We start from the raw sequence: 23,560 nt of genomic DNA, 5'->3' as shown, positions 1-23,560 counted from the left end.
GGAGGAGCAGCTGCCGTGGCATCGTCCTTGGCTCCAAGAACAAAGAAGCACCAGAAAGATCAGCACAGCCTGTGAGTTGGGGAGACAGATGAAAGACTGGTCTGTGTTGAAGTCAAGGTTGCAAGCAGCAGCATTGTATAACGAGCACTGGAACAAACATTGTTAAACGCGTGTGATGAAAGTCACGAGTAAAGCTAAACTGCTGATGAATGTTTGAACTTGAGAAGAAAACATACGATACCATTGACAGAATGATCCGGCACCGTGGATGTGCTCAATCGAAGGTCTCTGTAAGGTATCCCGCTAGAGAAACGAAAGTAGAAGATGAGAACAATTGTGTGAATTGAATCAAAGTGGTCCTGCGACAGTTTACGACAGACCGAAAAGAGGCTTTGGCAGAAGGCCCTGATGTCTGTGCTTTGAACTGTATCCTTGTGGCCGAGAAGCCAGAATGTGTACAAAGCTTGAATGTGCCGCCTTGCCCGGTGCTGAAAACGTGGGGAAAGGAAGCCAACTGCTCAACTGTCCTGACATATTTTTTTGAACACTTTTCTTTTTGCATACACCATTGTCCCACACCCTTTTGAATTTAGAAGTAAGGATTGTTAGTATAGGCCCTCTTATTTGACAGAGACTTGACCACGACTGTGTTATTATTATTTGATGGTCGTAGCTTGCTCCCATGCTTAGCTTTAGGTTCAGATAAGTGTTTTACCAACCCATTTGAAGTTCAATAAACACCCTTGAACTGTGATCACTTGTGTCTGTCTTCACTGTTTGATACCATGCCTTCCTTACATCACCTAATGTGATTGGTGGGCTGGCAGAGTAAAAGTGAAGTCAATTCACCAAAATGCCAGGGTTAGCGGAAGTGACATCACAGGAACCTTTGACCCTGATTACATCAATGGAAATAACATTACATGAGCTTTAACCCTCATGACACACCAGGAAGGTGTAATAATGTATGCTTAAAATACCAAATAGGTGCTAAAGCAGGCAGGTAATTGTTTTAGATGGCAACATTATTTTCTTTGGAGTACTGCCTTTGTATGCCATGGATAGGGTATGATATGACAAGGGTTCACCTAGCAGAACAGACATAGACCAAGGGCGCTGCCATTCATATGCCACTCTAACCTTACATGGCTATTTACTGCCATCTTGTACCCATTATACCTATAAATGTCATAGCCATATGGTAAAGCCCCACATTCCCAGGCACTGCCATAATACATTTGAAAATTGTAGCCTCTTATATGCAGATACTGCTATGTTATGTCTGTTACAGCCAGAATATGCAAGGTACAGACTTAGAGTTGCTTTCCATCATATGCCAGACATAGCCATAAATGTCCAGTAATGTCCACCAAGGTCACTTAATACCTCATTGACCGGATATTAACACCAAATATAAGGGAGAGTGTGACAAATCATTGGAATCCATTACCTCTCATCGGGGGGGGTTTCCCTGTGGGGTTAGAGAGGTGAGCCCACTCTGCAATACCCTCCCAAGGGTTAGAGGCAAATGGGGCCTCACAAGCAGAGACTGCCCCTTTGTGGACAAGGACTATTGCTCTGATGAGAAACTCCCTAAGAAACACGCCACTAGCATACCTCTAAAGTCATCCAGTGAAGAAAGGTATGAAGAATGGAACAAAATCTGTTATTGCCATCAAGATACACTGACTATTCCTCTAAGGGAAAAACTACCTGATACGGAGATGAGGGAAAAGACCTGTGGAGAAATACAGATCATGAAGCAAACAGAGGGGGGAGGACTGTAACATTACTCTTGGGCAGGCCCAGGAAAGCGTAATAAAGGAAGTAGGCAGAGATTGGGAGAAGTGAGAGATCCTGCGAGTGTCGATCTTGCTTGGAGAAGTATCCTGAAGGAAAGCTGCAATCGTGGCATCCTGTGTCGAAGGCGAAATACAGTTGAGGTTTTTGATGCGTGGCATTGGAGAAGAGAAGGGACGATAGAAGCCAAAGAGAAGGTGAGGGGTCCTAGCGCAGAACAAAAGCTAAGAGGTGGCGTGACCGAAGTCGAGCAGAGGTGGACCAGGACGTCCGTGAACAACGGTGATACTACTTTGTTGAATGAAAGAAGAAACAAACCTGTAAATCAGAAACCGCATGGACTGTGTGTGAAACTGGGTGCATCCTCTTTGTAAAGCACTCTATTGCTTCCCTGCTATGTGTGTGTGCTTATTAATCCTATTAATGCATATAAAACCCATACATGCATGTTGGTGACATTTATTTGGATTTGGGGTTTGTGTCAGACTTGTGCAATTCCAGGAAGCTCATGAAAGGAGACATAGGCTCTCATTAAGATTCTGCCGGTAACCCGCCAGTGTTACCAGCGGGTTATCAGCAGATGCGCATTACTGTTTCCACCACTTGATATCCCGGTAATACCAGGGAATTTTGGGATTCGACGGAACGGTAAGTTCCCATTCCCGTGGAGTCCCATAGGACTCCACGGGAATGGGAACACTGAAGCACTGGCACTGTTAGTAACGGTGCCGGTGCCTCAGTGAAAAGTCTGCCAGAAGGGGCTTGAACTACCAGCAGATCAGGCCTGCCAGTAGTACACTGCCCCTACCGGCAGACTTGCAGATGGACGGTCCGGAAAAGGTGCCGATAACTGTTGTTTCTGGCACTTTTTTCTAGACCGGCAAACTTGTAATGAGGGCAATAGAGTTGGCAACATTTTACACCATGAAATGGGTTTGAGCCGCACTGCAGCACTGTTAGAAAGTTTATGGTAATGAAAAGGCACAAACAAGTAACAACTTTATGGACAGTGCACTAGATCCAAGCCAGACTTTGCCACTGCCAGTAAAATCATCAAAAAGGGGACAGAGAAGGAACAATATTGACCACAATTGTATATGATCTGGACTGCAGCACTGCCAGGAGGTTCATGACAACAGACGGGAACCTAGAAGGAACAATATTGCCCATGATGATCTGGGATTGAACCGAACAGCAGCACTGGCAGGTGGTTCAACTGTATATCTTATTCTTGAGCAGTCATGGCCTTCATGTCCCTGATAGCAATGGCACCGGAATTTGTTTGCCATTTGTTTTAGGTCTTCATCTGAGGCTTCACCTGTGACTAACCATTCCCTATCTTCAGCAAGTTGGATTCTGTAGCTCTGAGGGTTCAGGTGGAGGTAGTCAGAAGAATTCCAGATTTTGCGTAAACATCGTCCATTATTATGGCAAAGATGGTTGCTGCATTCTTCTGCTGCTTTGGTCACATTGGTGAGATATGACCCCAATTTAGAGGTAATGAACTGCTCCACCTTGATGCAGTTGTCCTGTAATGATAAGAGAAGGGTAAGTCAGAAATATGTAATACAGTATTTTGCTTTGTTTCTTGGTACAGTTTGTTCCAAAAAGAATTAAAGCTATGCATTAGCTTGTCTTTTCTCATCATAGCAGCAGAATTAATCATAAATGCTTGGCCATGCATGTGGAGGCTAGCATAACATTTGGACTTTTGTATAGGCATTGCATTGTCATTTCCCTGGCACTTACCATTTGCCCGCTATTGCATTAAAACGTCCAGGTACTACCATACTTTCCTCTCGTACTCATGCCATATGATTGTTTTACTATCATATACCAGCTATTGCCATTGAAATACCAGCTACTTTCAACATTGCATGGATGGCTACCAATACCTATGCAGTGCACTTCCAACTTTTATAAACCTCCTGCTCTCTTGTATGCCTTTGCTAGCAATTATTCTACAGCATTTCACGCTGTGTTCATCGATCTGCATGACACTACTTTAAATGCAAAAGGATACACACAGCACAGAATGTTTGGTACACAGTGCTTAATCAATGTAATTTGCTCAGCCCTGTACCATACACACAACAGTAGTTGGCTGTGCCATGTGGTATAGGATGAACAGAACAGAAATTAATTGTGAAACTCATTAACTGTTTTGGCGTGGGGAATGAAGGCAAGTCCCTGAAGGCTCATACCAGAGAGAATACAACCCGCTAGGGAAGAAAGGCCCAAGTCGATCTTGTAAGGATAACACGTTTTTATCTCATATAGAGATGAGCGATACAGCAAAGGACTCTGCTGCCAAGAATGTTCTGCCCAAAAGTAGTACAAGCAGAATCGTATAAAGAAAAACATTGTCACTTATGACATAACACATACAGTAGAAACCCGCACAGCTGGTTTGTGTGCACCTATACATGATCCGCCTGCTCCATAAGAGATGTCAGGTCATTGGTTCCAGCCCTGTCTGTCCGTCTTCCATCATGTGGGTGTGGGTGATGCAGTGATCCTCTTCTTCTCATGTCGAAGGACAAGGAACAAATTAGCTATACTCATATCACATTGCGACCTTGTGATTATACTCTGCACCTGACAGACTTTAGGGCTGGTGCAAAGGAAGATCTTGGGCACTCTGACCTTCACGCACACATCTCACTCACTCCCGTCCACGCCATCTGGCTTCAAGGTCTCCACCCTTGTTTTGAACAAAAATGTATCAAATCACATAGTTGTATTTCAAAAAGATACAATGGGCCTCATTACGAGTCTGGCGGTAACCGAGGCGGTAAAACTGCCTGGTTACCGCCGGACTCGTATTACCTTTCCGCCTCCGTGATTCCCGGAATTACCGGGGCATTACAACCCCGGTTTTCCGGGAATCATGGAGGCGGAACGGTGTTAATCCGCATTCCCATTGAGTCCTATTGGACTCAATGGGAATGGGGATCATGGAAACACCGGCAGCATCTAGTAATGCTGCCGGTGTTTCCTTGTCCGCCTGCAGGCGGGCGGTGTTAAACCCGCCAGGTCAAACCTGGCGGGAACATCACCTCCTGCCTGCAGGAGTCGGGATCAGGCGGTCTGGATACAATGGTGACGGCGGGTTTACCGCCACCGTTATTTCCGGACCACCTGATTTGTAATGAGGCCCAATGTCTGTGCTCTTTGAACATCCATGGCTTGTTACTTTTAGGGTTGGTGGTCAGAGGGCACCTGGTGACATGGAATTCTGGGGTCTCGGGGCTCAGTCAGTTATACGGGCTACAACTCATGGTCGCCTGTTGATGGGACGAGTCATGCTTTGGCCAGTGTGAGATAACATGCACACCAGGCGCCGGTCTCTGATCATGGCCTTGTAGGGCACATTCCTCTTGGGTAAAAAACACATGTTTGCAAAACTGTTAGAACAATGAATAGACGTTGTGGTGGTGGGGGGTGGTGACTGTTCTCATGGGAGCCCATGCATGGCTGGAGATTTCCCTTGTCTCGCAATGTGGGCATAATTACTTCACTGCCGCTTTTGCCGTGCAGGCCTTGTCTCTTAACTACAATTACTAACATCTATGCAAAAATAGCAATGTTGCCTGCGCCCTGCGCTACACTATGTGGGTTGATTATATTTTATAATATTGAGGTGGGGTCCTTTATATCAGGGGGTGGTCTTTTCACCGTCTCCCCTCCCCCTGACCCATCATAGTGTTTCGAATGCATCTCACCTCACTCTAAAGTGCTTAGGGGGTTGAGACAGGGCTGTCCCCTTTCCAACAGGAAGGATGAACGCCCATAGGGACTATGGATTTCCAACTACAACACATGACCGATAACTAGATTAAAGGTATCAGGATGATATTAGAGTAAGGATTTACCTAAAGTACAATAGTTCCTGTCAGGACTCCCAAAATTAAGGCACAGTCTCAGGGATAAAGCATCCAGCTCACTTCTTGGATCAGACTCACTGTTTGCCTTTTACAGTCCCACACATACATCTCCCAGATTGTCCCTAGGGTTATCTGCCAGCAATGGCTAATGATAATGGAGTTACGTTGTGCACTCTCCTGCTAGCAAGTGTTTCTGCCTCTTTGCTTACGATTGATGATACCTTTTAACACTTTACTACCAGAAAGTTGTTCTTTTCCTTTGCTTAGGGATTTGGCCGGGTTGCATTTGTATAACCCACCAGCCACAGGTTGCCTTCCTCGGCAAAGCTCTACTCGCTTTTCTCTGGGTCTGGTTTCTGCCTCACTAGGCTCCTCATTTCCTTCTTTAAGCCTTCCCTTGTGAGATCTATTAGGGTCTCCTTCTCTGCCTTCAGGATGGTAGCGCAGTCTGGTGAAAACCCTGCAGGGCCTTTCCCCGTTTTATAAGGGGATTAACTGTCCTGATTTTTCAATTCTTCTCTTAATAGGTTACTCCCACTGGTTATGTGAAGCACAAGCCCTGATAGATTATTCCCCTATCCTCAGGTGCTTCATGTGAGTTTGAGTTCCCCTTGGGTTCTGATTCGCTACTCTCCTATACGTCATTTGGAATTAATTAACAGGCTTGCAGTGACCAATGGATTTAAATCTTTGCAACACCATTTTGAAGTTGGGTGGAAGGGTCCTCAATGTGCATGCAGTTTTGCTGCGGTTGCCAGAGCTTAGCATATTGCTGTGGGTATAAGGGCTGTGTTTGGTCTACCCATGTCAGTGGCCTCCATTCCCATTAGGGAATGATATGATATGATATGGCATTCATAACGTGTCTGTACACAAGTGTTTCTAGGCACTACAAGACAAGGAGAAGAAAAAAAGGGAGGACAAAATAACGATCTTAGGAGGCCTTGTGTCATTCAGATTGCACCAGTGCAGGAAAGAGGGAAGGGGAGAAAGTCCAGGGGGAGGGGAAATGCAGTTAACTCACAAGTGCAGCCAGTGGGTGGCTCATAAGTGCAGAGAGAAGGGACTGTAGGGTTGTAGATACATACCCTTAAGTGCTGAGGAGCCCGGAGGAAGTGCAAGGGAAACCGGACATGCAGGAGCCTCTGCCCAAGTTCAGAGGGGGTCCAGATGACCAGTGCGTGGAGCAGTCAGGTGCATCAGAAGGGGAGAGGAAGAGAGAAAGTGGAAGAGGAAAGCAAGGTATGAGTTGCTTCCGGAATGAGACGTTGTTCTACTCAAGTTTGCGAGAGATAGTTAGGCTGTTCCAGAGGGAGGCCCCAGCCGAGGAGATAGATCTGCCCCCAACTCTGCTTGGAGAAGTGTCTGACCCTCAGAGAGTTGGAGGTGGATGAGCAGAGAGCTTTAGAAGAAAGATGTTTGGAAGAGAAAGTTGGAGGTAGCGCTGTCCCATGCCCCAGAAAGCCTTGTGGACGATGCAGAGGGTTTGAAGTTGATCCTTGCAGCCATGGGGAGCCAGTGAAGAGATTTCAGAGCTGGAGAGATACGATCCCTGGGCTTGAGGCCAAGGGCAATTTTCGCAGTTCTGTTCTGGAAAAGTTGCAAAGGTTGAATAGTACAGGCAGGAAGATTTAGAAAGAGGATGTTGCAATAGTCCAGTCTAGAGAGGACCAGAGCTCTAAGAAGGTGCAGCTGACAGTTTGCCTTCTTAGAGACGTCAGAGATGTGAGGAGAGAAGGAGAGGGTGGAGTCGAGGATAACACCAAGGTTCTTAGCCCCACAGGAAGGAGCAAGAAGAGGGTCCAGAGTGGGCGGTCAGAGAGAGAGAGAAAAGAAGGTAGCGCGTGTCCCAGTGAGGAGGATCTAAGTCTTACTGGCATTAAGGCAGAGATCACTGGCGGCACACCATTCCTGAATTGCGGCCAGGCAGTCTTGTATGCGAGAAGAAGCAGAGGTGGCTGAGGGGAGCCTGAAAGAGAGCTGAGTGTCATCCTCAAAACATTGAAAATTGGAGCAGAAAGTAGCGATGCGGTGGGCAAGATATGATATGATATGGCATTCGTAACGCACCTATACACATGTGTTTCAAGGCGCGACAAGGCAAGGAAGGGGGAACAGAGGGAGGACAGAGACAAAAATCTTACTAGGCCAAGTGAAATTGAGATCGTTCAAGTGTAGGGGAGGTCGGAGGGGAAACGTGCCAAGGAAAGGGGAGGGGGCAGTGTTGTACACAGGATCAAAACAATAACAAGAAGTGCGGCCAGCAGGTAACAGGTGCAAGGGTAAGTACAGACAGCAGGTGTGCAAAAGCAGATAGGGGGACTGTAGGGTTACAGATACAGACCCAAGTGCAAGGGCTGCCTGGAGGCAGTGCGGGTGTGCAACTGAGTCGGTAGGGACGTGGGCCTGAAATCAGAGGGTAGCTAGGTGACCAGTGCAGTATCAGACAGGAAATCAGCAGGAGAATGAAAGAGAGAAGGCAGAAGCAAAGAGGAAGCTCTTGAGGTGCTTCAGGAACCAAAGATGGTTCCCCACGAGTTTCAGAGAGACAGGGAGGCTCGAAGAAAGAGATCAACCACCAACTCGTTGCTTGGAGAAGTGACTGACCCTGAGGGAGTTGGAGGTAGAGGAGTGATGAGCGAAGAGCTCGAGCAGGCAGGTACAAGAGATGCCAGGTAGTGGTTGAAGAGCCAGGGTGAGAGGTTAGACCTCTGGGGAACACCACAAGTAGAGCGACAGATAGAAGAGATGAAAGACCCCAGTTGGACTTGTGAGGGTCGGTCGGTGAGAAATTAGGTCAACCAGGCCAGGGCCTGATCAGTAATACCAAGGTTGTTGCAGAAGCGATTGAGCCAGTGCGTTTGTTTGCTGGTTTGTCTCCCTTCACAGTCGCTCTCTGGTAGATTCTCTCACCCTAGCCACCCTCCAAGTGTGGTCTGCTATGAGGGCGTATAAGCATGTTGTTGCTGATACTCTTGCCTCTAAGAGGAATCCAGAGTAGCAGATTGTGGTGAATGAATGGGGTTGGCTCAGATCGGACTGTAAACTTTGGTGCACATTATGATGTAGACATGGAGTACCAGCTTCAACATATCTTGGGGTCTGTGAGGGGTCAGAAATGTGAGGCGACAACTTTCTGAAGGTTTTTTATAAGATGCCATTTTAATAACTTAAAATGGTTGACAAACGCCTCACTATCCCTACAATGCCTATTAAAATACACCAAAGGAAACACTCTAACAAAATATTCTGTCCCTCACACTTGTACATACAACAAACTTAGGTGATATATGGCAATTCAGATATAACAGAAATAACAGTTATGTCAAAAACCTGGTAACCATTTCTCCTTGAAACCTGGGTGAGTGACCCTTCCGCAGATTCAAACAGAATTTCAATCAGCATTTCAAAAAGAATAAGGAAATCCAATTTGCAACAAAATTCTTCTTGCTCCAGTAAGTCTCTCACTTGGACTTGACCAACACTTATTCAACAAGTCTTTTATCTCTCCACTTATGGCACAGTGTTCAACCCAACTTGTTCTCAGAAAACAAGGATACTTCCACGGTTCATCAATATCAACAAAAAGGCCTTTGTCAGGATGATTCGGCAACAGTTCACAAAATATTTGTCTCAGCAATATTAGTTTGTCAGGATTATTCCACAACAGTCCACAATATATCTGAGTGTTATTTCCATTTCCTCTTCAACACTTAACCAAACTCCAGTACTTCAATGACTTCCACCTGGCCAACTCACCTACCAGCTCTTGGCTTTGGCAATGTTGGTTCTTATTAACTTGCTTTGTTACTGCCTTCTTTTGACTTGGACAATAGTAGTTTGTATTCACTTCTGGTAATATTGCCCCCTCTTGACTTGGGCGATTACTCTGACCTTTATAAGCACAATGATACCTCTCTTGTTTATGCCTGCAGTTCTTATTCTGCCACCTTCTCGTCTCTGTATCAGCTCGGTATTAACAATAATGATAATTCTTCCACTTTCTTCTTTTGCATCAGTTCGGTATTCAAAATAATGAGACCTGGCCAGCGGGGGGTCACAGAGCGTGCAGTGGTCGCTCAGCAGGTAAATTCACTGGGTATCTCGAACGCCCACGCTCACTTCGCCACCTCCAGGTCTTCTGGGCCTTCTGCTCTGCTTGCCCCGGAAGACTGCTTCTCTCTGCACGCTGGTTGGAAAAGGAGTGCTTCTCACTCTTGTGCCACTCCGGTGCTCGCATGTCCCGGGGCCAGATTTACAATGGGGAAAGCTTCTTAAATGAATGCTTCCCGCCGCAATTATGGTCTTCAGGGGGAAAGCTTCCAAAAACAATGCTTCCCGCTGCACAACCTCTGCAATTAAGGTAGAGACCCTCTCAGAACCGGCATCCAAATGGCAAATGACGGTGGCTCTGGCGTCTCTGCTCTCCTTCAGCTGCCAATTCAATGTGCAGTTACTGCAATCACTCCACCTCCCACTGCTTCTCTCTATGGCCTGAATCTGAGGGGGCCTGTTATGTCTCCCAGTCTCCCTGAGGCATGGCTAATTAACCCTATTACGCTGCAACTTGCAGGACAGTGCCTCTGCATCCTTCTTCTTCGTCCCGGTACTTTTCCACAGTTTCACATTCACAATAAGCCATTAGGATGGTAGGGTCTCTGGGAAAGTTATTAAAGGGGTTTTCCCATTCCTCCTGATCTGCCACCCTGCTCCCCATCTGATCCTCCTGCAGAACACCACCCCCAGGGACAGGATCAGGTAGCCACCTGGCCAAGTGAGAAGGGTCCAAGGCCAGGTTTTCTGGGAGAATCATCTATGATTCACCACAGATCCTATGGGATTGTATGACAGAGGCACTTGTGCTGCCATAAAGATGGACTTTATCTGCTGTAGTCTCTCTCGCTCTCTCCATGTAAAATTCCAGAGCACATCCATGTTCACTGAGACACATGGATGTGCTCTGGAACCTCCTCCATATACCTCCTTCAGGTAACACTTCACCTAGTGGGACGGTATTCCCCACCCAAAAAGCCCTGCTGGTCTCTCCAAATATTATGAGATAAATGTGACTTTATCACAACCACCAATCAGCCAAAACTGAAAAGTAATTCTGACCCATACATACATAATACCTATCATTGGTTTTTCACCTCCTCCAATCTCTGATCATCTTCACTCTCTCATTCTACTTATATCGTCTAGTTTTTTCAATTTCTACTATTTTCTTTCCTATTTCTCCTCTTGTCAAATTGATCAAAGTTTCCCTCTTCTGTCACCAAGAGTTCCCCATCACTCATATTGAATATTACCTCAATTCTAGACTTACACTTTCAGTAAAAATAATGTACCTTATCATTCACATGGTAAGAGCATCAGAACCTTCTGGAATGGCATAGTGACGTGCCTGTTTCTTAATTCCCTCCCGTTGTACTCATGGATCTATGATGTTTCCTCGCAGCAAATTGCTCAAGACCCATTTCTTAGAATTATTTTTACCACATTTCAACACATAAAATGTGAAGGGAGAACGCCCTCAACCACTCGACACCCCCACCTTTCTAAATACCTAACCCCAACTCCCCATCTACATTTGCAGTGAAATATGCTAAAAGAAACTTACAAACAAATGGGCCTCGAACAAACTGGTCTGCGAGGAAATGTGCTAGTTCCGTACTAATCAGGCTTCTGACTATGTTGGACTTTAGCATAGCTACTTAGAAAGCAGTTCAAGTTTGCATTCAGGTCGATTTTCAATTACATTCCTTTTTGACAGGATGGAAAATGTGAAGTTCAACGCAGATTGGAAAGTATGCTTGTTGTTGATTAAGGTACTATCCCCACATGAATAAGAAATGAGTTGATTGACAACAAAATCTGACAATTATTTATCTTTATTGTGATTTGGTTTCCATTACAATGTTACGCAATTATTATTTCTCAAAATATTGAATATTCAATTACTAAAAACATTCCAGTAACAAAACTAGTTTAAATGTTAACATCAGTTCTTATAAAACACTTCTATATAAAAACCATTTAAAGACATGAAAAGAATTTGAAACAATATGTAATATATAGAAAATGTAGAAAAAAAAATCACAATGTAAGCAGGTGGCGTTTGACACATCTATTTCTAAAACATCTCCAATTTCTTTGCTCAGCATAACAGTTGGCAAGATCAAAGAAATCTGATGTCTCTTTAAAATACACACCTAAAAATAATCTCCTTCAATCACAGTAATATTGTGCACATATCATGCCTAACACATCACTCTACAGACTGTTGTGGCAGGGCAGCAGGTGCCAAGATGCTTAATAGCTTCAATAGTTCCCTTACAATCACAAAGTTTACAATTTCTCTCCTCCTGGGCTATCTTGTACCCACCACTTCTAATGTATGTAATTGGTTAAAAATGTATTCTCATAAAATATGCCCTTTCTGTTTTACTTGGAAAGTGATTTACATATAGCAGCACCTTAGATCCCATTTCTATAACCTTTGAAAGCTCTTGAAGCCTTTTTAATATCCCTATCTACCTCTGAGTGACACCCCAATAGAACTGTTAGATCATCCTTTTAGCATGCTTATTTATCATCCATTCATCATCCTTTTTAAACGTGTGAATACTCCAAGGCATCTCCTGTAGTAGATTGTCACCACCTGACATTAATTGCTTGATAAACTCACAGGACTGATCATTCACAACATGGTTAATGTCATACATAGAGTTGGTAATTGCTTATCTGATTTTTAGATACAAGGCAATTTTCATCAATTTATCCAAGGATTCTAAAGACATTAGATCCAACTATCCTCTTATCGCACAACATGGTTTTGGTTGGGGGAAGGCCTATTAAATACCTCAATGAAGCTGTTAAATTTCCCCCAACTCCAACTCCCAATGATATTATTTCAATGCTATAAAGTACTATTGGGACAATGTTTTGGAGGTAAATCCAGATCAAAGTTTGAAAAGTGAAGCTCCCATAATTCAGGTTCCATTTTGTGGTTGGTGCAATTATTGGGGTAATTTTTGCTCTAATCTTCCTCTGCTCTTGTTATACAAAACACTTTGAGCTTATTCTAAAGTCCAAATAAATCACTAAAGTAATATCCTCCACCACTGTCTCTCCCAAATGCGAATTGAACTGCACAAAATTCCTGCGTTTCTTAGTGAAGTGCATGTTCCTAGTTTTAGCAATGCTTATGTCCAACACAATGGCCCTCATTACGACCCTGGCGGAATTCCAAAAACGAAGGCGGAAATGAAATACTGCCATCGAATACCGCTCGTTGCGATCATGACCCGTCACCGTAAAGTACGATGCCATTAGCGACACCGTAGTGAACGCCAACGCTAACTGCACCAAGCACACCCAAATCAACAAGCCCATACAGCTATTCGCAAACTAACTCCCAAATGATTTCCATCACTGTGGGCTGCATCCGCAATGAATGACCAGCTTCTACTTGTGTGACGCCCTGTTCCGTCATGGTACACAGGGCCTACATTTACGACCAAAAAGGCAACACGGAAGCGCCTAGAACCGCAGGGCAGTCCCATGAAGTAGGCACTAGTCCAGCTGAAAGGTACATATGTTGCTCCTAGCCACTAGCACTGCGTAAGGGCATGTGGCCCATTGGCGATCGTCCCATAAGATCGTAATGGTGCTCCACTGATTAACACGAAGCTGCAGGTGTCGACTGAAAAAGCCATCTGCAGGAGTGGCGTACAGATGGCAGCGGCAAAAGGGGAGGCGATACCTGTCACCCAAAAGAAAAAAATAATAGCATGGGCATCCGAACTTCATATGAATTACTCAGTTCATTCAACACACTAAATATACAACCATATGCATGCTAGCACACTCAAAAGGATTAATGTCACCAAAAAATCACTTGCGAATCATAACGACATAAATCGAGCTCAATACACTATTACTAACGAGTGTATGTGTGCATGCGTCTGTCAAAACAGAATCCATTAGATGTGATTAGTAACGTGCACAGACACAAGTGTTTGAAGGCGCGTCGAGACAGGGAGGGTTCAACAAGGGCAGACAGATGATGGACCCACTATGGCAGCTTTGCATCACATAGCGCAGGGGAAGGGGATAGATATCAAAAAGCCATGCACATGACAAACAATCAATTAAATCATCTGTCCATGCATCCATTCATCATTCCCTCATCCCGGAATAGAAACGCCTGAATATTTACTCACATCACATTTGAAATTTCCATTGAGTCTGTGCGTAATGCAGTCTGCAAAATCCACTGTGCTCCTGCCCGGTTCACTAGTGTAGTGAAGTAACATGTATTTGGGGACGTCCTGCCTTATCGTCCACTACGCTATTGCGCATCCCATTCAATTCACATCAATCATTGCATTCTCGTCATGGGCCCTGTCCCAAGGACATTCAACAATAGAACGTTACATTTCCAGTCAGACCTGTGGGCGTCTCCTCGCCGCTAGTTGAAAAGCAAAAGCGCTGTCGTTCGAATTCCTCATTTGCAACATCACGTCGAAAAGGCATCTGTGAACGCTTGGATTCACAAATACATCTATGTAGTGCAGCTGTGTGTGAAAATGGCAACTGGCTTCAATCACTAATGGGACTCCCCGCCCGTCGGTGAACGTCGGTACAGTGCTGCATGAGGGTCCACCGTTGATCGAGTACTACATTCCACTGACCCTTCACAAGTTTGTCCGCGACTGCAAAAATAGTATGTGAAACAATGGGACCATAGCAGAATCAACATATTAACCAATATTTCACTGCCATCGGGATCATATACATGATTGTAATTGCAAGATGCCATGCGTCAAATAGCAGCGTTGTGTGCAGGACGTGCTCGCCCAAAAGTAATTGCAGCTGGCACAGGTGGAATGAATCACCACAGGTGGAGGCTATACAGCCTGAAAACACATAAATTGCACACCCAAACCCCTCCCACAACCACACCCACTCCCAAATGCTACCGACAGGACTAGCGATGTTGGCCCTGAGGGACCTGATAGCACTGCAAGTACTCCAACTTCAAGAAGAAGACGAACACCAACGACACCAACGACTGCAACAACCGGCCGCACAGAGGAGACGCAGGAGGAGGAGGAGGAGGGCAAGGCAGGGGCAGCAAGGCCCACCAGCACAGCCACTACCACCACGCAGGCAGCCCGCAATCCCACGCCTCCGTGCCAATCCGTTCAACCTCACTGCTGAGCAGATCCACACCCTCTACCGTTTGGACCGGGACACCATAACCGCCATTGTCGACATGACACACGCTGACCTTGTCAGCATGATAGATAGCCCAACCGCCATCCCACCCCTACTGAAGGTGGTGTCTGTACTCCACTTCCTGGCCACAGGCACCTACTAGCATACAGTCGGACAGTTGCATGGCATTTCACAGCCACTATTGTCACGGACACTATTCCAAGTGCTTGATGCCCTCCTGAAGCACGCAGACGACTACATCTGTTTACCACGCTCGGAGCAGGAGCTCACAAACGCAAAAGTGGAATTCCATGCACTTGGCGGCATACCGGGTTGCATTGGTGCCATCGACTGCACCCATGTGGAATTGGTTGTCCCACATGCCATGGAGGTCCAGTACCGCAACCGGAAACAATATCATTCTATCAATGTAGAAATGGTGTGTGACTCCAACAGGATCTTTAGACATTGTTGTGCCCGATTTCCAGGATCAACCCATGACTCTATGGTCTTGAGGAACTCTACAGTACCACGCTACATGTAGCGACATGCAGGGCACCGACCCTGGCTACTCGGTGAGTCTCATTTAATGCATGTGAATGTGGGGTAGGTGATGCGTCAATGACGTGGCAGGAAGGGGGGGGATGCGTACGTAGCAATGTTATTCCACAAACATCCTTCTTTGTCCACATACAGGTGATGCCGGGTATCCACTGAAGAGATGGCTCCTTACACCAATCCGGAACCCACAGAACCAGCATGGGGAGGACTACAACCATGCCCACTCACGTACCCGTGTAGTCATAGAACAGGCATTCGGCCTTCTGAAGGCTCATTTCCGCTGCCTCAGCAGGTCTGGCGGGGCACTCCTGTACCGCCATGAGAAGGTTGCAAAGATGGTCATGGCATGTGTAATGCTACACAACATGTGCGTACGTAGAAATGTGGCCATGCCCCCTGACGCAGAACTGCAGGCACCTGAAGATGGTCATGATGAGGGTGGGGATGTGGCAGCACCTCAAGGAGGCCGCGAGGCACAGGAGGCCCGTGAGATTCGTCAGAATATCATAGATGCATGCTTCTAGTACTCACGCCTGGTGGCTGTTACATGGACACGGGACTTGTGGCACTGTGTGTGTCGGGAACATGCACAATGTGGCCTGTACGCCAAGAAAGGCCTCGTACACAAAGATCAATGTCCACACATCTCATTGGATTAATGTGTATATATGTATTGCAAATGTGAAATGGTATTACACACCCAATCGACCCGCCACCCGGTATAACCCTACACACCCCCTCCACCCTCCTACCTCCCCCCAGAACACCAGTGTCCAGAGATGCTCATTGTCATTGGTCAGACGCTATTGCAAGCCCCCTCTACGGGTATCAGGGGCACCCCTGCCTGTGGAGCGCAGGTTCCTCCCAGATCTGCGTTGGGGGCTGCCCTGGACGGAACTTGCAACGGATGATGTCTCTGCCTGCTCACGTCCATGCATGTCCCTAAGGGTTTGTGAGAGCTCAGTGAGCACACGGCGCACAGCGGCAAGTTCAACACATACATCTTTGGACGTCGCATGCAGTTCCCCCCTCAGGCTCTCGGTGCTTCTCTCCATTTGTCCCCTCAGGCTCTCGGTGCTTCTCTCCATTTGTCCCCTCAGGCTCTCGGTGCTTCCCTCAATTTGTGCCTTTAGTGTCTCTGTACTTCGCTCCATTTCTGCCCTAAGTGTCTCAGTAGATGTTTCAATGGCTGCCTTAGAACCCCCACATTCATCAGCATGCTCCTTGAGGAGCGTGGCCAGTTGCTGCTGTTGCACTATCATCTGCTCGAGGGACTGTTGCCTCTGCTGGGCCATGCCCATTTCCGGTGGTGTCACAGAGGGGCTGATCACCTCATGTTGCCTTGCCACAGGCCTTGTGGGGGTTGGCCAGTCGTCGTCTTGTGGGTGCCCCTGCGTGGTGTCCTCATGGTGTACGGGATGAAACATACAGGGGGATTGGGACAGGTCATGGATGGATCCTACATCTACAGCACCGTTTTCTGTGTCGGAGCATGCTGGCATGAAAGCAGTGTCACCTATGGTGCTGCTGCCACCAGAAGCAGTGCCTTCTGTGGCATCCATTGGGGGGACCTGTGGTGCTGCTGTTGTGGACATGCTGGCTGCTGGGGTGCCTGTTGATGTCCCCTCCAGTGTGCTGCCACTCGATTCGTGCTGCTGACGTGTCTTGATCCGTGCAGCTGAGGTGGAGGGTCTTTGGCCGTTGGTCTTGGCCCTCTTTGCAGGTGTGCTGGTAGGGGTGTCCTGAAGCTCGTCGTTTGATTCGGACCCTGTGGTGGAGTAAAGGAGGGCAAGCGTTATTTATGGGTCTGTTGTAATTGGAATGGCAATGTATCGCATGCATTGGGGTGGTACCTGAGGGTGATTTGGGTCAGGGCCTTGGGGGAGGTCTCATTTTCGTGTGGATTGAGGGTGCAGTTATTTTGCAGCCTGCAGTTAGGGTGTGCATGCTGCACATGCAGAGGGTGTTTTTAGGATTTTTACTTATTTATGTATTTAATCTGACTTTTACAGGGCGCTATCATGGCAATGTATGTGGACGTTCTCCTGGACATGTGTTTCTATTGCACTATGGGGACACATGGTGCTTCACATGATTGGACTTTGTGGATTTAGCGTTGTTTAATTTGGCCCACCTACCTGATTCTTCGGATGTCTGCACTCCTTTCTCCATCCCTCCGACTCCCTCTATGCTCTCCATTCCAATGGTGGAGGCACAGATTTCTTCCCAGGGGGTCAACTTGATGGGTGAATCAGATCCTCCCCCGGTAGCTGTGGCAATGTTGCGGTTGGCTGAAAGTATGCTCCGGAGGCGTATCCGCAAGTCGTCCCATCGCTTCCTGCATTGCTGTGGGTTGCGGGGTGCGGTCCCCACCGCACTTACCCGCTGTGCCACCAGGGCCCATATGTCCTTCTTGTTCGCAAGTGCCGTCCTGGTCATTTGCGTCGAGAAGAGGACGGCAGCGTTCTCCTGGAGGGTCTCTGTGAGCACGGTGAGTTCCTCATGGGAGAAGTGGACCTGCCGCTTGCGATCGCACGCTTTTTTAGCAACTTTTCCCATTTTTCTTTTTTATTATGGGGTGGCTAACGGGTTGGGATGTGTCTCAGGGTCAGTTTTTTATGGTTGTGTTGGGATTCTGATTTTATAGGTGTACGGCGTCCTGTTTCCCGTTCCGGCCCCATGTTTTTACTTCCGTTCCCGTATATTTACGGTGACCGTAATTTGCGCTGACCGCTCATTACGGTGACCGCTAAGATGGGTGGCGGAATTGCACCTAGGGCGCCGTACGACGGCGGTATGGGCCGTTTTGGGGTCATTTCCGCCATCGCGGACTTTGCACTTCCGCCATGGCGTGGTGCTCGTGCCCGATGGGTCGGAATTGGCCGCACTTTGCTCCATCGTGCAATGGCGGAAACGCTATTTACGCTATGGCGGTCATGTCAGTTACTTTCCGCCAGGGTCGTAATGAGGCCCAATGACATTAGCATATTTCTAGGCCACCTCCAGGATTCCTTTTAAGCCAAATTTAATTTGGTCAAAGATCAAAGGAATCATTGGCATATGCCAAACATATGCTCATAATCAAACTAGAGGAAAGTTACATATACTGTCAAGTACCTGACACATGCTTGAGATGGTATCCCAGTTTGCCTGTGCACATTTTATCAAATTCAACAATTACATGTACATATATATGTGTATGTGGGGGTGGGTAGGGAGGAAAGTATGCAACCCCATAACAAAACAAAAAACCTGGTTGAATTCATTTCAAACAAAAGTGCATGACCAAACTGCAGAATTTGAAATTAAAGACTTTCAAAACACGTGGAACCATCTGAGAATAATAAGTTAGAGAGTGAGCTAATACGCAGCCCTATTTTAGACCAGTCTCAGTTGAGATATCACCCGCAAGGTGTACCTACATGTCAAGTCGACTCTTAACCACTCTTTGAGTGTGCAGTAATATTAATATTTTAACAGCCTTTCTTCTATTACCCATTTGTTTAATTTGGACCACAGGATATTTCTGTCTACCTGGTCAAATGATGAAGATGAGAACCCGAGATATGCCAAATACAAAATGCAGGTCAGGAACATAAAACCTATTCCTTCAATAGCAGTCCATTGATGGATGTCAGCATACCTTTCCTAAACCCTGTTTGGAATTTGAAAATCTCTTACACTTTACTGCTCATGAGTCAAGATGATACAATGAAAAAATAGCATGTTATTCTATGATAATTATTTGCATTATCTCTCACCCCCTTTTTATATTTTGGAGTAGTATCCACTATTTGCCATGAGAGGGGAAAGCATGTATAAAATATCTGCCCAACTATCAAGGTTTGCTTTGAGCACTGCATTCGGCAACCTATTTGGTCCAGCTGCTCTAGAGGTTTTTACAGTTCTAATAATTCCATTAACTTCTTGTGTAGAAAAATGTCCCTTCCACTTCTCTGATCTCTGAGTATCTAATTTATTTTAATCTGATTTAGTGTTTCTCCCAGCCTTCCTCTGAGATAGGATTCATTTGGATCATTAACTGCCCAATGTATCCCCAAAATTGATACATTCTTTGTGTGGCACAGTATTCCTTTAACTACCTTAATTACCTTTAGCATGCCCTGCCAGTTTGTCATGACTAACCATACTTTATGTGATTTTAACCAATGTTTATAATGATGCCTTGCCAAATTCCTATGGGCTGTGCATACACTTAATGCATCGTCTACCTTGACTTACCTCTTGTTCCTCACTAACGGATCTTGACTGCATGCCTATTTGTAACCATGGATGTCTTAGCCAAAATCTTCTGTCTGTGCTTTTGGACAATGTGTGGGGAAAATGCATGCACATTAAACCACCCAATGGTTGGGTAATCTTCAATCATGTAATCATGTAGCTGAGAATTAAGTAATACCGTCAAAGTTAAGATTTTACTTTCAGACCATGTCATCCTATCACCCTGTTTATGTATATAAACGAGAACCAACTTGGTTACAGTTTTCTGTTAGCAGGTAATTCCCTTAAGTGATATCTCCAAACATGTGCGATCGCTCACCCATGATTCAGTAATAAGTAATTCTTTCACTTTTTTAAAAGTTCCCAATGTTATGAAGATATCATCAATTACAGTTTAGCTTACCCCTTAAGTACAGGTATAGTTCCTGGTAATGTCACCTTTTGTCTCCCATTTTACATAAAAAAATACCCATGTATTCATAGCGCCTGCCCATGTTTTGTCCCACCATGCTCTTCGTTTTATCTACAAACAGGGACTGCAGAATTTTTTTCTCACATGTCGCTATCTTTGAACCTTTGTCCATCCTTCAGTGTAGCATTTAACATTGAAATCACGCGCAATGAACACACATTTAGACTTATTGCGCCTCATTACAAGTCTAGTGGTCCAGAAACAAGGGTGCTGGTAAGATTACTGTCACCCTTTTTTCCGGACTGCCACACTAAGAGTCTGCCTGCCGGGGCCGCTTCGCCCGACAGGTCTGACCTGCAGGATGCAGCGACCTGCCACGGAAGCACCAGCACCGTTAGCACCAGTGCGTCCGTCTCCCCACTCCCATAGAGTCCTATGGGACTCTACAGGAATGGGAAGTACAAAATCAGGCACGCGTCTTCCCACGCCGCCGGGTCTTGTAATGTTGCAGTGGCACTGGGAAGTCAGGTGCCGGATTCAGTGTCATGGGGTTGGCGGCCACCCACCGGTCGCACTGGCGGGTTACCGCCAACCTCATAATGAAGCCCATTGTCTTCTGTACACTTTTGAATTATCTCAAACACTCTGGTTCTAACTGCTGGATCAAATTTATCAACTGCCGGAACATACAATGTTATTATTAACCACTGCTCTTTACAAGCCTCATTCTCTAAACTAGCCTGGACACCATCTGACCCACTGTTGATTAAACATTGATTTATTGCTAATACCCCCCCCCCCCACCTCAGTAGTCTGTTACTGTTATGTTCCTATTTAGAACTATTCATTTCCTTGCAGCGCCATTGGAAGCCAAGACCAATCTTGTTTCGTTGTGCTATTCTCTACATTATCTCCTTTTAAATTCTACAACCATTTTCCTCTCCAGTCCTCTTAGACAATTCATCCTTCTATGTATCACCTCCATAGGGGAAACAAAGTTTGTTGTTATATCATAGCTAAACAATTCTAGTCTCCCCTTCTTATAAATAACCTTATTATTCCACATATAGATGTCATAAAACAAGCCCATGTAGATCTTTACTTGCTGCAACAACATACAATAAATTCCCATGGACGTAAATGTTTTTTTTTGCTTTTTTTTAGATTTCAATGTTTTGGAAATTTGAATTGTTTGCGAAAAAGTTTATTTTTTAAAAATGTTTTTATTATATTCCAACATGACAACCATACAGCTCAATAAACCATTGTACACATTAACTCTTGCATACAGTTTCATGTTGCATCTTCTCCCCCTCCCAATCCCCAGCATACAGCACCCTTCAATCTTTCCCCGCGTGCTCCTACCAACATTTCGACCGCTACTTTGCGCTTGAAGGGCTCTCTTCTCCCAGGCTTTTCCATTCTGACACGGATAGTGTTGCTATTAGTTGTCTCAAGAAGGCCAATGTGTCTGCTTCCGCCTCCCCACCTCTGCCTGCTGCTTCGTGCCATACCCTTGTTTCAGCATTCGGCCATTTCTTAAGATCGTGCCACCAGAGGTGTGCCTGTGGTTTCCTACACGCTTTCCGGCTCATTGCTATTCTACGTTTAGCTAGTATATACGCCAGGTCTTTGAGTTTGCTCACGTGTTTAGCTCTATGAGGTCTGGGGAACCCTCCCAACAGGCAACCCAAGGGGAGCTCACGTCCAAGTTTATCTCTTTTTCTGCCATGTAGTGGGCTGCCTCCCTCCACAAATCTCCTATTTCGGGCATGACCAAAACATATGTACCATTCCTGCATCCACTTCCCCACATTTCGGGCATTTCTGTGCACCCACATGTTTAAACTTAGCTATTTTCTTAGGGGTCATGTATGCTCTGTGGTGACGTATAACAATCTGTTGCAACCGCACGTTTCTCAATACCTTTTTATGGTATCTTTGCACTCTGACCCACAGCCCGTCTTCCATTGATTCCCCCACATCCTCCTCCAAGTTCAGTCTCGTCTGGTCCACCTCTTTCCCAACCTTAGACATCAGCAACTCATATATACGGGAGACCTCGTGCCCCCTTCAGACACGTCATAAAATGTTTCTATAACTGCCTTGGGCTGTTGGGCCAACACTGCTTCGGGCATGTACCTTGATAATCCTCACCAGCCTAGAATATGTGATGTGCTGTCACTGATGTAACCCTGTGTCCTCCACCAGTGTATTGAACTCCTTTAGCTTCCCATCTCACCGCACATCCCCCATTGTCACTATGTCTACTGGTTCCCACTTCCATTGTTTGCTAAATAGTTACCCTTACTGTTGGTAGTTCTCTTAAAAAGTGCAATAGGTAGTCTCGAATTAAGGGCGGTTGATAATAGTCATTAAAAATATCTTCCAATGCAAGGGTCAGAGATTCCCCAGGATAAAAATTGTTTAATCTTCTTATAGTAGGTTATTTCTTAACCCCCTACCCTTACTTGGTCATTTATCAATCTCATTACTCACCCTAGGAAAATCTTATCTTTCTCCAGACCCTCTTTTATTTATGTTTCGTCATTTACCTCGACAGAACAATCTTGTTCACCAAGACTATCTTTTAACCAAGAGTATGACCCCCGAAGATCCCAGCGAAAAAGTGTTCATGTCATCACTGCCAAAATCCGCCAATTCCTCCAGCTTGAGTTCCTTCCTTTTATTGTTATTTAATGTCTTCTTACCAGTCTTCATTGAACTGTGATTCATCAAATAATGCAATATTATTCATTGAAAGCTTTCCTTCTCCTGTATGTTTCCCTTTCTTTCACCTTCTCTTCACTATTCGCACAGTTATCAACTCTAACCTTTGGAAAAACCAACTTGTTAATGTTGCTATTGCACTTACTCCTTGCTTGACCAACTTTGACCTTTTTATTGCATCTCCAACCATTGCTTTGCCTCCTAGCATAGCTACTTTTATCCTCGTCTACCGAAATACTCATGATCCCCACACTTGGCTCCATACTATCAACCAGATTAATTTCATTTCTGTCATCCCTATTATGGTCTTTGATTTTACTATCCTATCAAGACAACTTTGTTGTATGTCCTAGTTGATTGCATTATAGAATATATCTATATTGAGTTTCTTGATTATATCTACATCCATTGGCAGAGATTTCACAGTTCTCATTCCCAGCGTATGCATTGTGTATTATAATAATTGATGGTTCCTTGTTGTCCTTGTCCTCTACTTCTTGGTCATGAGCTTTAACCAAAAGATTAAAATGTACAAGATCCATATGGGTAGGGGTTGGAAACAAGGTTTTGTTTGCTGTAGTGTGATGCATAGACTCAGCCTGGAACTTCAGGTCTGAACTAATATTATTGTACAAACGTAACCAGTGATTCCAGCACCCATTTCAAGGTCCAAATCTGACACTAGAGGAAAATATACTGTCAACCA

At 45.5% G+C, this 23,560-nt stretch overlaps 1 protein-coding gene across 1 annotated transcript in view; it reads right to left on the bottom strand.

The window, feature by feature from the left end:
* Positions 1 to 2,790: 2,790 nt before the first annotated feature.
* Positions 2,791 to 23,560, bottom strand: part of LOC138513035 (hyaluronidase-4-like) — a 128,727-nt gene continuing 107,957 nt past the window's right edge. Inside the window, exon 3 of the mRNA XM_069627737.1 lies at positions 2,791 to 3,329. Coding sequence (XP_069483838.1) covers positions 2,928 to 3,329 — 402 coding nt within the window. The 3' untranslated portion in view covers positions 2,791 to 2,927. The remainder of the gene's footprint in view (positions 3,330 to 23,560) is intronic.

This window comes from Ambystoma mexicanum, chromosome 12, assembly GCF_040938575.1.
Source record: "Ambystoma mexicanum isolate Mex_15411 chromosome 12, UKY_AmexF1_1, whole genome shotgun sequence".
NCBI lineage: Eukaryota > Metazoa > Chordata > Amphibia > Caudata > Ambystomatidae > Ambystoma > Ambystoma mexicanum.
Note: the sequence above shows the minus strand (reverse complement) of the source record. Positions and strands in the feature narration are given on the sequence as shown.